A 22,812-nucleotide genomic window follows, 5' to 3' on the forward strand; every position below is an offset into this window, starting at 1 on the left:
GAAATTATTTTCAGCGCGTTTAATCCGCGTAAGGCGGTGGAAGACTCTTCCCTTTACATTATTTACGCGATTGTTTACTTTTGTTTCCAATTCGCGACTCGCGAGTCTCCTTTATATCCATAAAACGCGTACGTGGATATATGATGTTTATTTATCGTTTCCATTTTTGAGTGAACCATTAAAAACAAAAATAAAAAATAAACTATTACACGCAGGGGCGGAGGGAGGGAGGTCGAGAGGGGTCAACTGTCCCTTCATCTTTCAAAAATTTTCCCTACTTTTAGAATTTTTTTTTTTTTTAAAGTCATAGTTGTCCCCCCTCAAAAACTCATCAAGGAACAAATATTTTTCAAAAAGATTGAGTTTCATAAGTCACACCATGTTCTGCCATTTTTTCACTGATTTTTTATCCTAAATCCAGTCACCAGGTTGAAGAAGATGAGGTTGAAGACGACACTTTCTCTTTTGATAAAAACGCACCGTTTTGTTTTTAACAAAACGTTCATTTGAATCGTTTGAACCTTCCGTCAAAATAAAAAAATAAAAAAAATAATGCTGCAGCAAGTTGGGGAGGACACGTCTAAAGTAGGACACTTGAAAGGAAACGTCTAAAGTAATGACTAATGAGACACGTCTAAAGTAACAATATAACGTTTTCTTTTTTCTATTTTTCTTTTTTTTTAAAAAAAAATAATAAATAAAAAGCTTTAAGCCTTTAGCTTAGCCGACTTCCTCATGATAGTTTAGACTTGTCTATGTTGATAAACATTTTTTAAAAATAAAAAATAAAAAATGAAGACTTAGCTTATCTAGCTGACTTTTATTACTTAGTATATATTACATTTAAAATACTTTCAACATATTTGTAACCCTAAGTACCATATTTGTGATTCTTCATTATCATCTCTAAAAGTTGCCGATCAATTTTCAACAATCCTACAATTTGAAATTTGTGATTTCTTCGAGATAGTATTACTTTTTACTTGAAGTCTTCAACAATTCAAATCAATTTTTTAACTATTTTGTTTTAAAGCTTGAGAATTATGTGATTAAGCTTTTACATTGATTAAGCTTTTACATTTATATATTTTAAGCGATAATTAAATTTTGTTGAATTATTTATTTATTGTGTTAGTTATATTTTTAATATTTTATTAACTTTAGATTTTTTTTTTCATTTATCAAAATAAAAAAAAATGAAAAAAATATTAACCCCCTCAACGAAAATCCTGACTCCACTGATTAGTGATTACATACAAGGGTATTCCCATGGAAGCCAAAAAAGACGAACTACAAAAAGACAACCACTTTCGGTTCCTATCATCTGCGGGGGTTCCCAAGGAAGATCAACGGCTGGGATAGTAGGAAAGGTGAGAACGTCACGTGGGATTAGAAAGGTTTTTTCTAAAAAAAAAAAAAAAAAAATACATGAAAAGAAATTTCATCATGAAAGGAAATTACAACAAAGATTGGGTAACTCAAAATAAAAATTGAGAATCTAAGTACGGGGTGGTAATGCTTCCGAAAATGTGGACTAAATGATTTTTGACATGAATGCCAATAATCTGGGCCACTAATAAAGGTAGTTTTGTGGTGTATAGAGAGTCCTGATGACCCATACACCGAGATAGGAATAAACATGCACTACAAAAAAAAAAAAAAAAAAAAAAAAAAGAAGCATTTATGGACTTTTTTTCTAGACAGTTTCTAAAAAACTGTCTAGATAACAAAATTTGCAGACGGTGTTTTAGAAACCGTCTGTAAAAAATTTATTATGGATGGTTTGATTAAATCGTCCATAAAATTGCAAACAGTTTTAACTAGACGATTTTATAAAAACCATCTATAAATTTATAGACGGTTTTTTTCTAAACCGTCTGTAAATGTTATTTCTAGATGGTTTAGTTAAAACCGTCTAGAATTTTATGAACAATTTTTTACAAAACCGTCCATAAAATTGCAAACGGTTTTAACTAGACGATTTTATAAAAACCATCTATAAATTTATAGACGGTTTTTTTCTAAATCGTATGTAAATGTTATTTTTAGATGGTTTAGTTAAAACCGTCTAGAATTTTATGAACAGTTTTTTACAAAACCGTCCATAAAATTTCAGTTCCAGACGATTTCAAAATAAACCTTTTGAAATTTTTTTTTCCCACGCCATGTCATCAATCCGCGTGATGCCTTCAAATTTCTCCACATCCATTCGATTTTTTTCCCATCCAAAATTACAACCGTCCATTTCTTTTGACAGCCAAAAAAATTTTCAACCAAAATAAATAAAAAGGAATATGGATGGTCGCTGAGCAATGGCTCCGAAGGAGAGAATCAGTATGGCAATTGGCTAAGGGTGAACGTTACCTGCTTCTTCTTCGAGAACGACGGCAACAGAAGAGAGCTCCTCCGATTTCTTTGGTTCGGTTTCTCGAACCGCACCGCCAATTTCCGGCTATATCTAGGGTTAGCCACATCTCCGGTTCGCTGTCGTTTCCTTTTATGGTTTGGATTTGATTTGGGTGTTGATCTGGTTTTGATTGGATTTGAGTGACCGGATTTGATTTGGGTGTTGATTTGGTTTTGATCGAATTTGAGTGGCCGAATTCGAGGGTTGAGAAAAACCGGAGTTTTTGGGAAAAATCTGTTGCCTTTGGAGTCATGGGTTTGTGGGTGGTGGGTGTTGGTTGGGTCTCGGTCTCCGGTTCGGATGGGGCTTGGAGAGAGGGGCAGCGGAACCATCATGGGTGGGCCCAGCGTGGCTGCGATGGGGCTGAGTGGCCTGTTGATGGTGGCGATGGCGTATGTCGGCGGTGGTGAGGATGACAAAAATACCTTTATCATTTTATAATTAATGATATTAATATAATAAATAAATCGAGAAACTGCAGTTCAATCGAGACCCTTAATTATCAAAAAATTGTGGACAGTTTTACCAAAACCATCTAGAATTAATTCTAGACGGTTTTGCCCAAATCGTCCAGAATTCGAATTTTGCGACCCATTTTTCTAAATGGTTTTAAACCGTCCAAAATAAACCATGTGAAATTTTTTCTAGACAGTTTGAAACTGTCCAGAAATATGAAATTTTTTGTAGTGATGAAGAAGGTATAGAAACAAAAAAAACCCAGAAATACAAATGAAATTCAAACAAATACAGTAACATAAACAACAACATAGATTCAGTGAAGGAGAGTGATCAGGAGCAGCCTGAGGTGGCTCGTGAAGGCCACCCACCGTCCTTGGAAAGCCTCTCGCTAGTGGGTATCGTAGGGAACCGCCGAGATTCGCAAAAAACCAGGGAGTTTGGCCACCACGCGTTGGAAAGGGAGACAAATTCCCTAGCGCGTGCAAGCCATGCTTCGACGCAGTGACCGTCGGATGAAGACGCAGTGACTGTTTGTGGAAGCGGAAGACGCTAGCAAACCCATTAGTAAGGCGTATGTCGTGCAATATTGGATGGAGGAGTGTAGATATAGATCTAAAGATTTTGATCCTTCAACCTATCCAAAAAACACAGAAAACACAATGGAGGAAAATGATGGAAGCCAGTGAACTCAGTGTTGTGGAGACGAAAAGCATAAAAAGTAAATAAATTGCCTCCGATGAGGCGGATAGGGCTAGAAAGAGTTCTAGCATGATAGGGACCTCATAAGAGGCATAAGCACTAGGAAAAAGGGAGGAAAAGAGGAGGAAAATAGAAGAGAAAGGGAGGGGAGGGAAGCTTTTGGCTTTGGGTGTAGGTAGGGAGTAATTCTACGTATCATCCCCTTGTCCTCCTTTTATCCTACCAAAATTGATGTGGCTCTTAAAATCACCATTGAATTTATGATAGATCATTATTGGATTTTGATCCAATGGTGATTTTAAGAGCTATATCAATTTTGGGGGGATAAAAAGAGGACAAAGGGATGATATGTAGAATTACTCATAGGAAGAAGAAAAGTGATTTGTAGAGAGAAGGCATGCATTCCCTCTCTAAGACTATTCAAATTTAAATTATCATCCACTATTTAGAAATGTACTTAGAAGTAGTTTCTATGCACGGAATTTTATTTGTAAGAGATATATATGTTCGGTGTTATTTTCTTTTCTTTTATTTTTATTTTTTATTTTTTATTTTTGTAAATTTACTATTAAAACTCACATATGGTCTTATAAATTTAATGATGAATTTGCACATTTTTTGTACGAAAATAAACAAAAATGTATAAGAAAATGAAACAAAACGTTTCTCAATCTATTTGTAAAGGCTCTACATTAGCATGTAAACTTGCAAAGGCTGTAATCAAGACTGAAGATGCAAAAATCAATACAATATATTAATAATGAGTAATGTTACAAACTATATTTTTATATAATAATAATCTCACAATACTAACATAACAATCCTAATCAATCCAGCTTGCCTAAATTAAAGGATTTAGGTGACAATACCAAATTCCACACGTTCATACCGGCTTGCGGGTCAGTTGCAAAAACAAGAAGTACCCACAGAAATGGCAGCATCCAATGGCTAGCTAGTGGGAAAGCCTCTAATAACGATCAAAGTCAAATATTTTTGCCTAAAGGAAAATGGGGTGTAGAGAAGAGATCAATTATTCTAAAGTAGGAGAACCTGAATTTTTGACCGGAGATGTCTTTTCTTTGAGGCTTCCTTGGGGCCGTTTGGCCTCTTGTAAGAGTGTATTTATTTATAGGCAGCGAAGGGTCCCGCCTCCCAACTGCCAAGGCTCAAAGGGAATCACCCAGAAATTTTCTTGGGTAAATTTCTAGAAGCCACCGGCCCTACTTTAGTCTTGTTATACATTTTCTCTCGTGCCAAACAATACCATTTAATTTCCAAGGTTCATCAATGTCAATTGGGATCGTAGGAAAAACGAGCACATCAAGTGGGACGAGATCGAAGGTAGAAAATAGTTTCCTTGTGTGGAATTTTGGAAGGATTATGTTTATTCATGCATCCACAGGTTAATTTCGTTGTTCACATTGCTTTCTAGATTAATAATTAGGCCTGAATTATACAATTTCAATGAAATTCCTAATGAAAATAAAATGTGTTCTTGAGTCAATTTTTTCCGTGTTTATTGACTTGGGACTCTTGATTAATTTTTTGTTCTATGAACTAATTCATCTAATTACAGATGAATCAAATTAGTATTAATGCTTTATTACACTATCTTTTTATAAGATCAATCATAGACCTTGTATATTAGAATCATATAGCACTAATATTCTTTTTCTCACAAACTGATAATATGGTATTAAAAATTAGTCATTAGATCAATATTTTTTTTTTTTTGAAAATAAACATAAAAATTTAAGACCATTTTTAATGTGTTATCTCTCAGCAAATGATGGTTTTATGTTAAAGGAATGGTTCAAATAATAGTAAGATTTTTAAAAAGATTATGGCATCCGTGCTTCAAACTATTGGATCCGCATCTCTAAAAGCATTGTTCAAGTGTAATTTTGTTTTTAGTTTTAATTTTGAGTTGTTCAATCCTAGTTGTGATTTTTTTTTCTTGTAATTTTGTTCTCGTATCTTAATTAAAAAAAAAAAAGGGTAATTGGAAATAGAAAAATATATATATATATAGAGAGAGAGAGAGAGAGAGAGAGAGAGAAGGTGAAACCGCGTGCATTTGATAAAGACAAACTCGACTGTTTGAAGTCAAGGAGTTAGAGATAATAATTAAATTTTTAAAATAACAAGAGCTTTTTAAAATTCGTGTCAAACCGTGTGTATATGCGGTGATGAGGGAGCATTACATATTGAATAGAATATTTTTCAAAAAATAATTTCTTATGTTTTGATTCGTAGAAAATTTTAAAAATAACACGTGTTTTTGTAGTAGGTAAGAAGTACATATTTTTTTAATAGCAAGTACTTCTTTCATATTTTTTTAATAACTTAAAATTAAAAAGCACGTTACTTTTAGATATTAATTTAAATAACTTTCTACAAACTAATTTCAGTCATTTGTAAAAAATTTCTATGGAAAACGAATTGGCTTTATTAATTCTAGTACTATAATATATTTATAGGAAAAATGTAAAATCAATTTATGTGGTTTATCTTATTTGCAATAACTTCTTTATAGTATGAAAATAAATTTAGAGCTCTATGAAGTTTGTCAAAAACACAATTTATTTCCTACAATTAAATTTTGTTAACTATATTAACATATTTGGATAATGCGACACATCAGTGCTAATAAAATTGTGATACATGTTATATTTAAACGGAATTCATTTAGTCGGTAGACATAATTAATTTGACCGTAGAAAATAAAATATTTTTTTCACATACCTGAAGAACTTTTAAATTTATTTTGATAATATAAAAAAGGGAAAAGTATACATATCCCCCTCAAACTACCACTCAATTGTCAATGTACCCCAAAAACTACTAATTATGTCAATTGCCCCCCTCAAACTACCAAAAAATGTCAATGTCCCCCCTAATACCAACAAAAAGACAAAAATGACCATAATTTTTTTTTAAAATAAGACAAAAATGTCCTTATAAATTCAAAAAAAAAAACTAAAACTAAAAAATTATTTTTTAAAAAACAAATTAAATAAAAAAAATAAAAAACAAAAAAGAAAGTTTTTTTTTTTTTAAAAAAACAAACGAAAAAATAACTGAAAAATATAAAAACATTTTTTTTTAAAAAAAAAAAAACAAACGAAAAAGAAAAAGGAAAAACCATTTTTTTATTAAATTAAAAAAACGAAAAAGAATGATTTTTTTTTTTTAAAAAAACCAAACGAAAAAATAACTGAAACTTACAAAAATAATTTGTTTTAACAAAAAAAAAGGGAAAAAAAAACCCAGTTTTTAATTTTTTATTATTATTTTTTGTATAAATTTTTGTTATTTTATATTTTTTAAAATATTTTTTTAGTTTTTTTTATTTTAATAATTTTATGAAGGGTATTTTTGTCATTAAGGGGACATTGACAGTTTTTGGTAGTTTAAGGAGGGACATTGACACAATTGATAGTTGGGGGGAGACATTGACAATGAGGTGATAGTTTGATGGGGTTATATGTACTTTTCCCTATAAAAAACTAACTGCAAATCAGGTAAAAAAATGAGACTAATTTTATAATTTTTTTCATATTTATTGATTTGGTGACGTGGCAAATTATTGGCCTATGGGTTTGTTAAACGAAGTGGCACCAGCCAAGCAATTGCAAGAAGAATTGTGATTGATTGGCGTATAGATCTTTCACGCCAACCTACAAGATCTTTTACTGCCACGTGGCAAGACATTAGCATCTCTATAGTCTATCCTAGAAAAACATCTACATGGAAATCTATATCCAGTACGAGATCCAATAGGATGCTGCTGACGTGTAGATATCCTAATCCACAACATCTTCTCATTCCCATTATAACGTCTCTCCCCTTATCCATGCCCATAGGCTTCTCCCCACCCTCTCTCACTCGAAGCACATATAGAGAAGATCGAAGCACTCAACCACCGAGGAGCATCACATAAATCATGGCAACCTCCGCCATCCAACAGTCAGCATTCGCCGGCCAGACCGCCTTGAAGCAGTCCAATGAGCTCGTCCGCAAGGCCGGCAGCTTTGGTGGTGGCCGTGCCACCATGAGGCGCACGATCAAAAGTGCTCCACAGAGCATATGGTAACAGCTTTGGTTACTTGTATTTGTAGAAGTCATTTACGTTAAAACATCAGCTTTCGTATCTATAACTGTATGCAAAGTTTGGTCGCCATGATTAGAACAAAATTGCCCATGCATCTCTATATAGAAAGTAGGAAGTGGCCCAAATTAGAATTCAGATAACTTTCTTTTTAGTCATGCAAGTTTTAAGTCATGTTAATTTCAGTACTTCAATTCAAATTGCTCGAGTCATTTAAATTTAAGATGAACTATGTATGGCTCACATTATTAATAATAAATCAGGATTATCGGACTGGTGGAGAATAAAAATTCTTAGCTATATATAAGAAGAAAAGGCAATTAAAAAATCATGCTGAAAGAAACTTTTCATGTACCTATTTCACTTCATAATCTATGGTTGATGCATAAAACAGGTATGGTCCAGACCGCCCCAAGTACTTGGGACCATTCTCCGAACAAACCCCATCATACCTGACCGGTGAATTCCCCGGTGACTATGGCTGGGACACTGCCGGCTTGTCAGCTGACCCCGAGACATTTGCCAGGAACCGTGAGCTAGAGGTGATCCACAGTCGATGGGCCATGCTCGGAGCTCTGGGATGCGTCTTCCCGGAGCTACTCTCGAAGAACGGTGTCAAGTTCGGCGAGGCCGTCTGGTTCAAGGCCGGTGCTCAGATCTTCTCCGAGGGCGGCCTTGACTATCTCGGCAACCCGAACTTGATTCATGCACAGAGCATCCTGGCAATCTGGGCCGTTCAGGTTGTGCTCATGGGATTCATCGAAGGGTACAGGGTTGGCGGAGGACCGCTCGGTGAAGGACTCGACCCAATTTACCCGGGTGGTTCCTTTGACCCGCTTGGACTGGCTGATGATCCTGAAGCATTTGCAGAGTTGAAGGTGAAGGAACTGAAGAACGGGCGGCTGGCAATGTTCTCCATGTTCGGTTTCTTCGTTCAGGCAATTGTCACCGGAAAGGGCCCCATTGAGAACCTCTTCGACCACGTTGCTGACCCGGTGGCCAACAATGCATGGGCTTACGCCACTAACTTCGTCCCCGGAAAATGAAGAGACCTAAACAGATAATTAAATGTGTCTTCATCTGTAACACTACTCAATCTTCTTGCCTTCGCTGCATGTTGAAGTTCTTGCTATATATATTCCACCTGTACTGATGAAATATTACTAGTAAAAACTGCTTCAACTTATATTGTTGGTTGGATTTTGTGTTTTATATTATATACTTGATATTCCCTCAATACAAAGCATATATGCCTAGGGATGGAGGAGTGGCCATTCTAATGTGCCTGTCGAATTTAGGTTATTTAGGTCTGCTAGCTTTGTGTTAGATTCATGTCAGACTTGCATGTCGTATCAAATATTGTTAGTTGTAAATGTCCCTTGTCAGGTTTTGGTTGTAAATGTCGTGTGTCAGATTTTGGTCATGTGGAGACATGCGTATAAGACTATATAGGTCAACTCTAACTCGATCTGTTTAGTTTAACGAGTCAAATCTTTCAACTATAATCAGTTAATTTCATATCGAGTTTGAGTCAAATTTGTTGATAATGTCAAAAATTGATTGCTCTCTCTATATATATATACATACACCATCATGTAACAAATGGATCTTTCATTTTTTTTTTAAGACAAATTTATGATTTCTCATTGCTACCAAGGCAGAGGGAAAAAGAAATTTTTGTGGAAGCAAACGGTCAATTTTTTTTTTTTTTTTTTTAATTGAGTAAGGAAAAAGGGTTACAGGGGAGAATTTTTCTCATTCTTGATTCAGATGAAAAAGAGAATGGATAAACCTATAAAAATGCTTCCAAATACAAGATGATAACAACCCATTTAGTTAAAGGAAACGATGAAGTTAATTTCTTCTTCATATTGTTCTTAAGCTTTCTCATCTTCCCCTCTAAGTTAAGCAATGGCACGAAGAAAGTGCAACATAGAAGTTAATTAGTTTGAATTAAATTAAAATTTGCGCCAAAATATTCAAAAGGAAATTTTTCTGCAACCCTTTACTAGGTGAAAATAATGGCACAATGAATACCTGCTAATATGATTGATATATATTACGACTAATTATAAAGACCCGATCTTATATTAAGAACCAACGGCAGCAGTTTCTACAAAATTATAGGCATAGCCGGAGATAAAGATAACATCTATGCTCAATGATAGGGGTAGAGCCACACTTTGGCTTGGGGGGGCCCGGCCCCAAAGCCAAAGGTCTCCCCCCACCAAAAAAAAAGAGTAAAAATTAATTTTTATCCTATTTTTTTTAAAAAAATCTAGTTTTGGCCCCCTCCAAATTTTTTTTTTTTTCAATTTAACCCCCCCAAAACCTTAAAGCTAGCTCCGCCCCTGCTCAATGGTAGTGCAATCCATGGGGACTTTCAGACTCCATTCTTCTTCAGCATTCTTGTACCTGTGGAACTTTATCTTCAGCTGCTGCTGCTTACATGTTAGAAATAAGAGTAATGCTACCCTTTATCTTCACATCCATTTTACAGTTGTTGACATTGCGTGTTTGAAATGACTTCACATAAAGCTCGCCTCAATCAAACAAAGAGCTGCATACTCGCTAATATCTTTGTTCCATTGCATGGTTCCTATAGTCGCTAAGTAAACAAAACAAGATCTCCTACAATTGGAATGATGCTTGAACTGTAATGCAATTCGGACACCTTACAAAGGAGGGGTTGGTGATTTATTTGCACAAACAACATGGATTAGGACCCTCTCAAATAAAATTGGGCCGTCTAACCACTTATTCGGTTAATTAGATGGATCTCATAAGGAGTATCTTGAATTTTTTCAAATTCGAACAAATAATTTAAGAGAATTCTGATCCAAACAACTTGAGGTATAGGCGCCACTTGTTGGGCATGTGGCAAATTGTAGGGCTGCTAGGGCATCCCAATCTTAAATAAACTCATCCAAATTACTTTGATCAGTTTCATGGGCCTGGCAATTGGGCTATAAAGGGTAGAGCTCTCCTGCAAGGTCAAATCTTATCTAACATATGGGCTTTAGGTGCAAAATTGATGGGTCAAACAAAACAAGCTAGTCAATTGAACTTAAGGTACTCTCTCTCTCTCTCTCTCTCTCTCTCTCTCTCTCTCTCTCTCTCTCTCTCTCTCTCTCTCTCTCTCTCTCTCTCTGTGTCTACTTCTCCCTCTCTCTCTCTACTAATTATATGCAAAAAAAAAAAAAAAACTCGTGGTTGAGTTTCCTTTCTCTTTCCTCTAAAGAAGAGGGTCAAGAACAAAATCATCAAGCTCCAAAAATATTCCTTCCAATCCTTGTCTTTTCTGCAGGCCCCATCTCCCCTAATCCGAACTCCCTCCAAAGGAAGAAAAAAAAAACATAGAAGAGAAAGGTGAAAACTTATGCAAAAGACATAATATCCCTCCAAAACCCACCATGACATATGTACCACCATCTTCTATCTCCAAAGCAAACAGGGCTTTAAAAGACAAGCCGACACATGCATTACCTAACCATTTATTCCCCACACGACACCCTTCCAAATGCTACCCTACATTTCCTTTTGGACTTTCTCCCCCACCCTTTTCCTCCTTCAAAAAGTCCTTTTCCCCGCACATCCACCAGCTCAAAGCCTCCCTAGACTAGCCTCCACACTCTTCCTCTTGGATTTTGTATCACAGTAGCCGATTCTCAATCATGTTGCATCATCCCGAATCATTTACAAATATAAACAAGCATGATGCATAAATTAATATGAAACAGCTAGAGTATCATCTGTATATCTAGCGTCTATAAATGCTAAACGTCCATTTGATCGCTACAACCAGTTTTATTAGCATTATTCTCGATTGCTTTCTCCACCCTCGATCAAGAATTCTCTTTGGAGCTGTGCTGGATCGCTGTCAAGATTGATTTTTATTTTTATCTTTACATTTTAGATCCCGTATAGTAATTTTCTGTTTCTTCTTAATCATTAAAAAAGAAAAAAAGAAGCCCCTATATATATATGTGCACACACTCATGCATTGTAGCCCGGCCTTCAAAGCCAATATGCGTAGTCAAAGCTGCAGTGATGATGCCACCATGGTTAGCCCCTCCATTGCTCTCCTGCAAGAGAGGTTTAAACACTTGGAGAAAGTTAAAGAGAGGAGAGAGGAGAAAGAGCTACTAAAACTGTTCTCAGAGACCGAAAGGGTTGCGCCAACTATGCCTTTTGAGCCTTCAAAACTATCATCCTTCCCACATAGGTCAAGTACTCTTCAAGATTCACACTCCCTCGGCCGGTTTAACTCTCAGACGACCAAGCAAGCTGATCATCTTCGAGCCAAGAAGATGCAACCGTTGACAAACTTATGGCCTAATGGTGCAGCCACGGCGAGCACATCAAGAAGTTCTGACAACTCAGATGTTGATACTTCTCTTCATCTGTAGACAAATTTTAGTCTTTTTGTTGATGTTCTCTCTCTCTCTCCCTCTCTCTATGACTATATATATATATACATTAATTTCTTTTTTCTTCCTTTTGCCTTGTATGTAAGCATGGAAATGTAATAAAACTGATCCTTATCTATGTACTCTTCATTCACTCCATGTTTCTGCATAATAAGGCCGGGAGGGAGCAGGGGATAGGTATTGAATGAAGAGATGTCAAATATATATTGCTGCCTTTCTTTTTTCATTTAAAACCTTTTTCGTTTTTCATTTTTTGTCATGCTTTCAGTTTGAATCTCAGTGACAAACATTGCTGTGACTTTGGTCCTGGAAATAAAGTTAATATAGCAGTTTATTAGACTAACCTATTCAGATCCTAAGGTTCAAAGTTACTCACAGAAAATATAGATTGTTCTTGGTCAGATTTGTTCAAGTGGCCGGTGCTTTGGCACAAACCATCACAGAGAAGAACCTTTCCTTTTCTAATAATTCTTTGACTATTTTGCGAATCTTTTAATAGCTTATATATTAAAATTTACTTACACATATATTTGCCAACCTTTTAGTACCATGCTAACTTATATCAAAAGCAAATCCTTGCTTAATTAGAACAAACAATTTTTTCTCAGAAAATGTAAACAACCTTCCCTAGCTAGTAGGCAGCGGACTATGACCTCGGGCCTCCATAACCCATGCACCTCTCATGGAGGTCGCAGAGGCAACTTCCACAAGTGGGTTGTAGAGGCCTCGCAACCCACCCCTCATGGAGGCTGCAATGTCTTTAAAATGCATACTTTAAATATGAAGAAAATAAAGCAATGCATAAAATACACACCAAGGTTATGAGAAGATAGCGTATGAAAGGACTTAGAAGCGATAGAACAAAACAGAACAAAAAACGCAAATTTAGGGCTTACTGCACAAAGCTCGATCAACCAAAGTAAAGGACACATGGCAAGCCCATACTTTTGGCGGGAAAAATCAACATTCAATCGATTGAGAAGGTGTTTGATCGACCGAGCTTTGCTAGAAATTGCTAATTTGATGGATCTGACTCACTCGAAACTCGAATTGACTTGCATTTACACAAGTAATGATGTTCTGGTCGACCGAGAAGTAGGCTTGATAGACTAAGAATGTGGCAGAAAGTTGGTGGCTGAAATGAAATCTCTCGATTGACCAACCTGATCGACCGATCGAGTGTTATAGTGACCCCGACCTAAATAGCCTATTTAAAGGTTGAAAAATTAATAAAAATACATACTTTTCTTCCCATTCGTCCTAAAAACATTAGAGGGACGTTGTGTGAGTCACTACGAAAAAAAAAAAAAAAAAAAAAAAAAAGCTTTTAGAGCCGTTTTAAATCCTAAAAAGAGTTCAAAATGGTTTGAGCCTTTTTTTTTTTTTTAGCCCTTTTGAAAACGGCTTAACAAATAGAGTATTAAAGTACTAATTTGAGCCGTTTTAGACTCAAAACAACTCTAATTATCACTAAAATGGCTCAAAATAATAATAAAAAAATAACAAAAAAATATTATTTTCTGTTTGAAGTCGTTTTAGGGTCCATAAAAGCTGATCTTGACATGTGAAACCCTCACATGGACTTGCAGATTTTCCCGCATAAAATCTGAGCTTGACATGTGAAACCCTAGCTCAGTTGACCGGGGGCATACTCTTGGTTGATCAAGCCCTATGCTGAAAACCTTAATAATTTGCATTTTTAACCCAGTTTTTCGTATTGAGTAATAATTCAACACCATCCAAAAATACAATTTTTACCACTTTACCTAAGAGACAAGATGGTCTCTCACCTTAATTTATTTTAAAAAATAAAAAACTCAAAAAATAGTAGCGGACCACCTTGCTACATAAGCAAAATGATAAAATGTTATATCTTTGAGTGGTGATAAATCATTACTCTTTTTCATATCGTTTTACCTCAAGGCTTACGAGCCTTTCTATATATACTTTACCATATCTATCTTACCTTTGTTTCCTGTGTAAATCTTATTCGTTTTCCTTAAGCTTTAATATTTCAAAAATTCCTATTTTATTCTCAAGCGTTACAGTTGGACAAAGGTTATTAAGAAAAATATTTGTTCAATAACAATATTTATGTATATATGTTTCAAAATATCAGAAAAGTCTCTCTCATTTCTCTAGACATTCAGTAAAAAATATTTTCTTGCATTAAAGAAACTAAAAAGAGGAAAAATTATAAAGGACTCACAAACATATACATCATAGTTAATTACACTTACTTACCGAAAAAGTTGGGGCATTATAGTCGAAAATCATTTTAGTTATTTACACTTTTATTAAAAAAAAAAATTCAAAATAGAAAACATTTTTCAAACACTTCTTAAAACATAAAACATTTTTCAAATGTACATCCTAAAAAAAAAAATTCCTTATATCACCTCAAAATATATATTTTTTCAAACGAAAACCAAAAAATATTTTTCAAAGCCATTATCAAACATACCTTAATATATTTTTAAAAAAATATATCTCTTTGGAGGCCGAAATCCATATTTATTTCTATTGAGCCTTAATATGTACAAGCCAGGATGAATGGCTAAAAAATTTAAAATTTAAGAATTTTAATAAAAATTAATTCCTGAATTTTCACATGATTTTAATATAGTCCGTCCATTTTTAAATCTAATTTTAATTTCTTAGATTTTCTAAGTTTTTCACTGCAATTTATTATTTATCGCTGACATGGCAATCAACCACTCGCTAGCTGAATCATCCTCTTACAAGACCAAGCAAATTACCACAATGCCCCCACACCCTGAGGCATTCGCGTATTTCCCGTACGGCCATACCCATATCTCCAGAACCTTCCCAAACCCCTCTCAGAAACCCTTACTAAAACCCTAACACCCCTCTCTCTTTCTCTCACACACATTTTGTCAGAGCTCTCCATTCTCTCTGGTTGTTCCAGAAGCTTCTTTCTTTTCTCTTGTTCTTTCAACATGCATAGGCTTTCCCGGCGCTCTGTCTCTGCTGTCCTGCGCGCCGGCGGTGGCGGCGAACGTTACCGGAACGCCGTCGCTCCGATCTTCTCCTCCTCCACTCCGCTATTCGACTCCGTACGCTCTTCCGTTTTCTAATTATGTAACTTTTCATTTTGATTAATCATAATACTGTGTCTTGAAGGAAAGAAGCGTTTTTTTTTGGGGGGGTTATTTTGAAGTTAGAGATCACATTTGTTATACGCTTTTAGTGAAAATTGATGAAATTTACATTTGGGTTTTCATTTTTATGCATGTTTCCACCATTTTTTGTCTGATTGTGCGTGCGCGCGCTTTTTCTTAGTATGTTTGTAATTGGGAATTATTGTTTTGCTTAGATAACCATATCTTTATAATGATGTTACCACATTTGAGAGGTTATGGAATTGTTTCAATTCTCTGTGATTATAAGCATATTGTATGGGCATATATGTGCAGGATATGTATATGGACTTGCGTTGGTTCAACAATGATCTTTTTTTTTTTAGTTTCATTGTGACTTGTGAGTCCTTTTTGTCAATTTTAGTCGTTAGTATTACTTTTAATATTGTGTCTGATAATTTTGTAATTCACTCAATTTTCGGTGACAGGAATAGGCAGATTATATTATCTGTTGTTATAATTTTTTTTTTTTTTTTTTTTTTTTTTTTTTTTTTTTTTTTTTTTTTTTTTTTTTTGAGATTACTAGCTTCTAAAGTTGATTTTTAGTAATATAGGAGGAGCTTCTTATGTAACAGTTTTCTCATCCAATTTAATTTTTTTATGCTTCTGTACAAAACTAATTTTGCTGCTTCATTAATTGGGATTGAGTGATTTGTATTGCACTGCCACTTTCTAGGGTGTGATATGTTCTGTGTTTTAATGAGTAGGTGGGACAGAGTGAGTCCAGAAGTCAGTGGTACTCAGCGCTAGCTGCTGGTAGCAGTGATACCATCAAATCTTCAACTCAAGTAAACTTGAAAGACACCCTTTTCTTGGGCAAGCGATATGAGTCCACTGCTGCGGCATCTGATGCGTCAGCCACCCCACCAGCTGAGAAATACGAGTATCAAGCAGAGGTATATTGGGGCTGATTGAGGTTTCGTTACATGGCTTAAAGCATTTGAAGTTTTCCTATGTTTCTGTCTTTGTGGCAGGTCAGTCGCCTTATGGACCTCATAGTTAACAGCTTGTACAGCAACAAAGAGGTGTTTCTTCGGGAGCTTATCAGGCATGTTTTGATCCATTTGTTTTCTCTTATATTGATGCACACGTGATATTTGCTTAAAACTATTTGTCAGGAATTATTTCAATGTGTTATTAAATTGGGATTAAAGTTTAAAAACTGCAGCTGGTAGAGCAGAGACCGAGCATTATCAAATTGTAGAATGCATCTCTCATAAGGCTTCACACTTTATGAACATTAATGGTTTAATGAATTCCAGGATGATGGTTTATTTTTTGTTCGAAGTTTTTTGTGATCTAATTATTTTGTCATGAAAATGGATCTAATTGTGGTAGAATACTGCTTACAGTAATCGGAAGTGCTGCTTGTAGTCATTCCCCAGCAGTGCACTTTGAGCATATAGCATTGAAGAATGTTCACGAGTTACATTTGAGTTAAAATGGTACTAATTGTTTCACTATGTTTTCTTTTGATGTCCACAGCAATGCAAGTGATGCCCTGGACAAGCTGAGGTTTCTCAGTGTTACAGAGCCTGGGCTTTTCAAGGAGGAAGTTGATCTTGATATTCGTATCCAAACTGATAAGGACAATGGGATTGTGACTATCACGTAAGCTTCATGAGCTTCAGAACTGTTTAGAAATGATCTTCCTATAGCAGGGCTGAAGCCTTTTTTGCTCTATGCAGGGATACTGGTATTGGTATGACTCAGCAAGAACTTGTTGACTGCCTTGGAACTATTGCTCAAAGTGGAACTGCAAAGTTCTTGAAGGGATTGAAGGTCTTATGCTTCTTTAAACATGCTATAGATTTCCTAAATCCGTGTGTTTTTTTCAGAGTCATGTTATTTACCTAAAAGAAATTGGAAATACTTCACAGGATAACAAGGATGCTGGTGGAGACAACAATTTAATTGGTCAATTTGGTGTGGGATTTTATTCAGCATTCCTGGTTGCTGACAGGGTATCTCCTCTGCCTAAACATTAAGATTGCATAGTTACTTTTTAACAGTTGAATTTCCAAGTTTCTATGGTGTCCGTTAATGATGTATCTCTTATTTTTCTTTGAAGGTTGTTGTCTCAACAAAGAGCCCAAAATCTGATAAACAATATGTGTGGGAAGGAGAAGCCAATGCAAGCTCCTATACTATTCGGGAGGAGACAGACCCTGAGAAGCTTATTCCTAGAGGAACCCGCCTTACCTTGTATCTTAAGGTGAGAAACTTTCTTTGTTTAAGAGTAGTTTATAACTGTTTATTGAATTTCCAAGCTAACTGGGTTCTCCATCTCTTTCCCACTATCAGCGTGATGACAAAGGTTTTGCCCATCCGGAAAGGATTCAGAAGCTTGTGAAAAACTATTCACAGTTTGTTTCATTCCCAATATACACCTGGCAGGAAAAGGGATTCACTAAAGAAGTATGACTCTCTGTTTCATATCCTTTGTTTCACTGCGATTTTTGTAACATACTTTCATTAGTAAAATGAATGGATACACCCTCTGAGATTTCATAGGTTCTTACTTTTCCAGTTAACTAGCAAATTTTGCATGTATTGTGCATTTATCCTCTTGGGCTTTGTTTCAGATTGAAGTTGACGAGGATCAAACTGAAACCAAAAAGGATGAGCAAGATGAGAAAACTGAGGTATAGTTGGTTGTTCTTATTACAATTATATCGAAGATTCATTTTACTTATTCTGCTTGTAAATAAGATTATGGATTAGCACAGCTATTGCACGGCTGACTTACGACTTCATATTGTAACAGAAAAAGAAAAAAACCAAGACTATTATTGAGAAGTACTGGGACTGGGAGCTAACTAATGAGACGCAGCCAATATGGGTGAGCTTAGAATTTCTTAATTTGCGTGTTTACTATGCTTCAAAAATGCTCCCTCTTTAGGGGAAACTAAGGCATCTTCTGTTGCTATGTGCAGCTTCGCAACCCGAAGGAAGTCACAACAGAGGAATACAATGAATTCTACAAGAAAACTTTTAATGAATACTTGGATCCATTAGCATCTTCACACTTCACGACAGAGGTGATAATGATCATTACACTTACATAAGAAAACTTGATTGACTAGAAAAATAATAATCATAAAGTTTGATCAGAAGACTTTTGCTTGTCTTCCATCTGCTTTTTCTTTCTGGAATCTTTCATGCATGTCATTCAAAATGATTTTTACTTCTAAAACTTGGCCATAATTAACCATAACTAAATGAGGAAACTACAGCTTAGCAGAGACTTTTACTTTTGATAAAATGTGTGATCTTTTCTATAGATTATATCGTTGCATTACTTAACAAAAAAAAGAAAAGATTATGTTGTTGCATTATGGTGTTTGTAACTCATCAACAAAAAAAAAAACATTATGGTGTTTGTTTATTTTGGTCTCTGAGCTGGTGAAGGCTTTTATTGCAGGGTGAGGTTGAGTTTAGGTCTATACTGTATGTGCCAGCTATTGCTCCCACGGGAAAGGATGATATAGTCAATCCCAAGACCAAAAATATCAGGCTTTTCGTGAAACGTGTGTTCATTTCAGATGACTTTGATGGAGAACTGGTAAACTTAATGGCTATAGTTTGTACAAGAGAGAAATTTATTTTAAAAAGTAAAACTTCCCTGGTGCTAATTGTTATATTTATGCTTGAATAGTTCCCGCGCTATTTAAGCTTTGTCAAAGGTGTTGTGGACTCACATGACCTTCCACTCAATGTCTCACGTGAAATTCTTCAAGAGAGTCGAATTGTAAGGAACATCTGTCTTTTTATTGGTGGGGTTGTACTGTAGTTTTGTCATATCATCCTAATTTCTGTTTCTTTGCTGTGCTGAAGGTACGGATTATGAGGAAGCGTTTGGTTAGGAAGGCCTTCGACATGATTCTGGGTATATCCTTGAGCGAGAACAAAGATGTATGTTCTTTATTGCTTTTCTTTTTTTTTCTTTTTTCTTTTTTCAACAAAATGAGTTTCCAAGGTAGATGGATGTCATTTTGGGTAATTTTGAGTGAGAACACAGAAACCTTGACATTATTTCTTCTCACATTTTCCTCTGGTCCTATTCTTACTTATAATTAAATTGTCCTATCCTCCTGTCGTATTCTACTCCATTGTGAGTTCGTAAGTGCTCTCTGGAATACTATCTTGAGCAATGTAGGGCTGGTTTGAGTTATGCCTAGGAAGGGTGGTAGATCTCTTGACCTGTTTGAAAGTGCCAGGGACTAGATCTCAGCTTGATGCAGTCTGGCGCCTTCGCTAATGTGGTGTCTATGGAATGAAAGAAACGGTTGTAGCTTTGAGGACCACGAGAAGACCTTAGTAGAATTAAAGGATTTATTCTTTAAGATTTTCTTTTTTAGGGTTGCTGCCTCAGATTGTAGTTTTTATTTTTTTATAGGTAATCGCAAATTCATTAAAAAGCGTATAGGCACAACCCAAATACACAAGAAGTATACAAGAAAGAAGCCTAGCAAGTAGCGGAGAAGAGATCTAAAAAACATGAAAATTAAATTTTTTTTTTAAAAAAAAGATTAAATTGATATTCCTTTCTGTCATGCCTTACATCATTCTTCTGTGTGAGAACCACCACAGCCACATGGGAACCCAGGCTTTGCCTACCCATCTTCTGCAAATTGTAGACTGTATCTTTCCATTATTGTTTCCATAACTTACATGTCTGCAATTTGTTGTAGGATTATGACAGGTTCTGGGAGAATTTTGGCAAACACTTGAAATTGGGTTGCATCGAAGACCGTGAAAACCACAAGCGTCTTGCTCCATTGCTTCGATTTGTCTCTTCCCAAAGTGAGAATGAGTTGATCAGCTTGGATGAGTATGTTGAAAACATGAAAGCTGAACAGAAGGATATCTATTACATTGCTGCTGACAGTGTGACAAGTGCTAAAAACACGCCCTTCCTGGAGAGACTAATTGAAAAGGATCTTGAAGTATGTGCCTGCCTCCCATATAAGTTAGGTTTAATCGAATTGTGTTATGTTATAGTTTCCATCTGGTACTTATGCATGTTTTTCTTAATTTGCTAGGTGCTGTTCTTAGTGGACCCTATTGATGAGATTGCCATCCAGAACCTGAAGTCATACAAGGAGAAGAATTTTGTTGATATTAGCAAGGAAGATTTGGATTTGGGTTAGTCTTTTGAACCCTTTTGTGAATTTAATCATTGTGTGGGAGGGTGCATTTGCTTCTCTCGTGTGCTTTATTTTAATTAGACCAATGGCACGTGGGTTTAGTGAAGAAAGTTGTGATTTATTCAGCCATCTTGTTCACCAGCATCATGGATGGTTAATAATGAAAATTGGTGGATGGATATGAATAAAGCAGACCTTATCGAATGGTCTATGGCCACCATGTATGAAGTGTCGTCGTAATCTACTGTTCTGCTATTTAATGTTAGAATCTTGGGCTTCCACTTAGGTCGGTTCATTGAATGTAATTTGAGCTAAAAAAAAGAGTAATGAATATAATTGAAACTTTTGCAGGTGATAAGAATGAGGAAAAAGAAAAGGAGATGAAGCAGGAGTTTGGACAAACTTGTGATTGGATTAAGAAACGTTTGGGTGATAAAGTTGCCAGCGTTCAAATTTCAAACCGTCTGAGCTCGTCTCCCTGTGTTTTGGTATCTGGGAAGTTTGGTTGGTCTGCTAACATGGAGAGGTAATTTTCCTTTTATTGTTGATGCTAAATATCATATTTTTTGAAATTACAAAAGATGATCTGGGTCTCATTGAATACCTTGCAGGCTAATGAAGGCCCAATCTGTTGGCGATACATCTAGCTTGGAGTTCATGAGAGGCAGAAGGGTGTTAGAGATCAATCCTGAACACCCAATCATCAGAAACTTGAATGTACGGTGGAATAAAAACCCAGTTACCTTACATATATATGACATGCACAGTTACACGCATCTTGTGACATCGAATGTAACTTCTAGTAATAATATCTTAACACTGGTTTGCAGGCTGCATATGGGAGTAACCCAAATGATGATGATGCTCTTAGAGCCATTGATCTTTTGTATGACACAGCTTTGGTTTCCAGTGGTTATACTGTGAGTTTTCTTTCCTTCTCTATTTCTCCTGCTCCAAAGGTCGCATAGGTGATTAGGAAGCTACAGCCATTTCTTCTGTTTAATTGGACTTCCAAGGGAAACCTACAGTCCTGAAGCTGAACTTGCCTTGTGGGTGAGGCACATGTACTTGCTTCTCTGGGGTGGTAATACATGTTCGCAATGTTTGCGTGTCTAGTTCTGGTCATGCTAAGGCATAAGTATAAGACGATATAGATCAATCATAATCTTGTTTAATTAAATGGATCAGACTCCTCAACTTTAACTTGCTAATTTTGTGTTGGGTGCATACTATATCGAATCATTGGTATAAAACTATAGGTTAGCCCTAACGTGACGCAACCCATTTAATTAATGAGCAGACCTCTCAATCTTAACTCGCTAATTTTGCATTGGATTCGTTAGTCGTGTGAAAAATTGTTTAGTTCTAATGCTTCTCTTGAAATGGGAGGTAGCATTACTAACAGTGGGGAATGTATATGCCCCAAAATGAATGCAGCCCCCACATGGGAATCTAATTGTCATTTCCTAGTGTTAGCAGGTCAGCTTATTATGATGTCTATTATCTTCTAGTTATATAAGATAATTGCTTCGGTTATGCAGCCCGACAATCCGGCACAACTCGGTGGGAAGATATATGAGATGATGGGTATGGCCCTTTCTGGGAAATGGTCAACTCCTGTTGAAGCTTATAATAATCCAGGAGCCAGTTTCAACAGCACAGAGACAATTGAAGCTGAGGTGGTTGAACCTGTTGAAGCAGGTAGTAAAAAATGAGGACATCTATACGACATATATTCTTAGCTCCACATCACATAGCAGCTGAGGCCGTAGTTTATAATGGAAGTATAATTTTGGGTGTAAGATTGAATTGATTGAATGTAGTGTAGTGAGAACAGTTTTTTGACCGGTTTATCAATTTGAAGTCTCTACTTTAATTTACGTTTTTCTTTTTCTGGTAGGTTACTCTAATGAATAATGCTATATATCCCACCTTGCTATATGACACTGTCAATTTATTTTTAGATCAATTCTTGTTAAAAAAAAAAAAAAAACAATTGTAGCTTGACAATACAACTTCAGCATGGTAAAATAGTTATAGGATTATTTATGTTGTGATTTCATAATCTTTTGATACTTCTTGGTGTAATTCGGGCATTTAATTGCAGGGAATTCTTATTTACCATTCTTATTTGTGTGGTAAATCTTAGCTTAATTCTCCTTTTATTGTCCCCCCCACCCCACCCCCCCCTTTTTTTTTTGGCTTTAAGTTGTATTGGTTCACGAAATTTAACGTTCTTTCCGGAATTGCATTCTCATGAAAATCTGAATTTTTAAGATTGTGACTAAACCAGCATTTGAGAACGACGAAGAATCTGATAGAATTTTCAGTAATATAAAATTCGCATGTTTGAGTTACTCCTAAGCATCTTGCAGGAAATATTTATTCTTCGAAA

General features: G+C 35.7%; 2 protein-coding genes across 2 annotated transcripts; both read left to right on the forward strand.

Annotated features, from left to right (window-relative positions):
• The first annotated feature begins 7,413 nt into the window (after positions 1 to 7,413).
• On the forward strand, positions 7,414 to 8,862 carry LOC133860826 (chlorophyll a-b binding protein 37, chloroplastic). The gene is made up of 2 exons (XM_062296451.1): positions 7,414 to 7,657; positions 8,071 to 8,862. Exons 1-2 carry the CDS (start codon positions 7,512 to 7,514, stop codon positions 8,720 to 8,722), a joined length of 798 nt encoding a protein of 265 aa, XP_062152435.1. The 5' UTR covers positions 7,414 to 7,511; the 3' UTR covers positions 8,723 to 8,862.
• Positions 8,863 to 14,891: 6,029 nt separating this feature from the next.
• LOC133860912 (heat shock protein 90-6, mitochondrial) lies at positions 14,892 to 22,297 on the forward strand. The gene is made up of 20 exons (XM_062296577.1): positions 14,892 to 15,183; positions 15,975 to 16,163; positions 16,242 to 16,315; positions 16,753 to 16,878; positions 16,956 to 17,049; positions 17,148 to 17,231; positions 17,339 to 17,482; positions 17,572 to 17,685; positions 17,853 to 17,912; positions 18,035 to 18,109; positions 18,204 to 18,308; positions 18,692 to 18,832; positions 18,926 to 19,018; positions 19,105 to 19,182; positions 19,962 to 20,216; positions 20,313 to 20,415; positions 20,769 to 20,943; positions 21,029 to 21,134; positions 21,248 to 21,337; positions 21,959 to 22,297. Exons 1-20 carry the CDS (start codon positions 15,067 to 15,069, stop codon positions 22,130 to 22,132), a joined length of 2,397 nt encoding a protein of 798 aa, XP_062152561.1. The 5' UTR covers positions 14,892 to 15,066; the 3' UTR covers positions 22,133 to 22,297.
• The last annotated feature ends 515 nt before the right edge of the window (positions 22,298 to 22,812 follow it).

The sequence above is a fragment of the Alnus glutinosa genome, chromosome 2, assembly GCF_958979055.1.
Source record: "Alnus glutinosa chromosome 2, dhAlnGlut1.1, whole genome shotgun sequence".
Taxonomy (NCBI): domain Eukaryota; kingdom Viridiplantae; phylum Streptophyta; class Magnoliopsida; order Fagales; family Betulaceae; genus Alnus; species Alnus glutinosa.

Coding starts and splice junctions, on each gene's coding strand:
- LOC133860826 (XM_062296451.1), top strand. CDS start 7,512: ATGGCAACCTCCGCCATCCAACAGTCAGCATTCGCCGGCCAGACCGCC. Junction 7,658..8,070: donor AGTGCTCCACAGAGCATATG/GTAACAGCTTTG, acceptor TGCATAAAACAG/GTATGGTCCAGACCGCCCCA.
- LOC133860912 (XM_062296577.1), top strand. CDS start 15,067: ATGCATAGGCTTTCCCGGCGCTCTGTCTCTGCTGTCCTGCGCGCCGGC. Junction 17,232..17,338: donor CATTCCTGGTTGCTGACAGG/GTATCTCCTCTG, acceptor TTTTCTTTGAAG/GTTGTTGTCTCAACAAAGAG. Junction 19,019..19,104: donor TTCTTCAAGAGAGTCGAATT/GTAAGGAACATC, acceptor GCTGTGCTGAAG/GTACGGATTATGAGGAAGCG.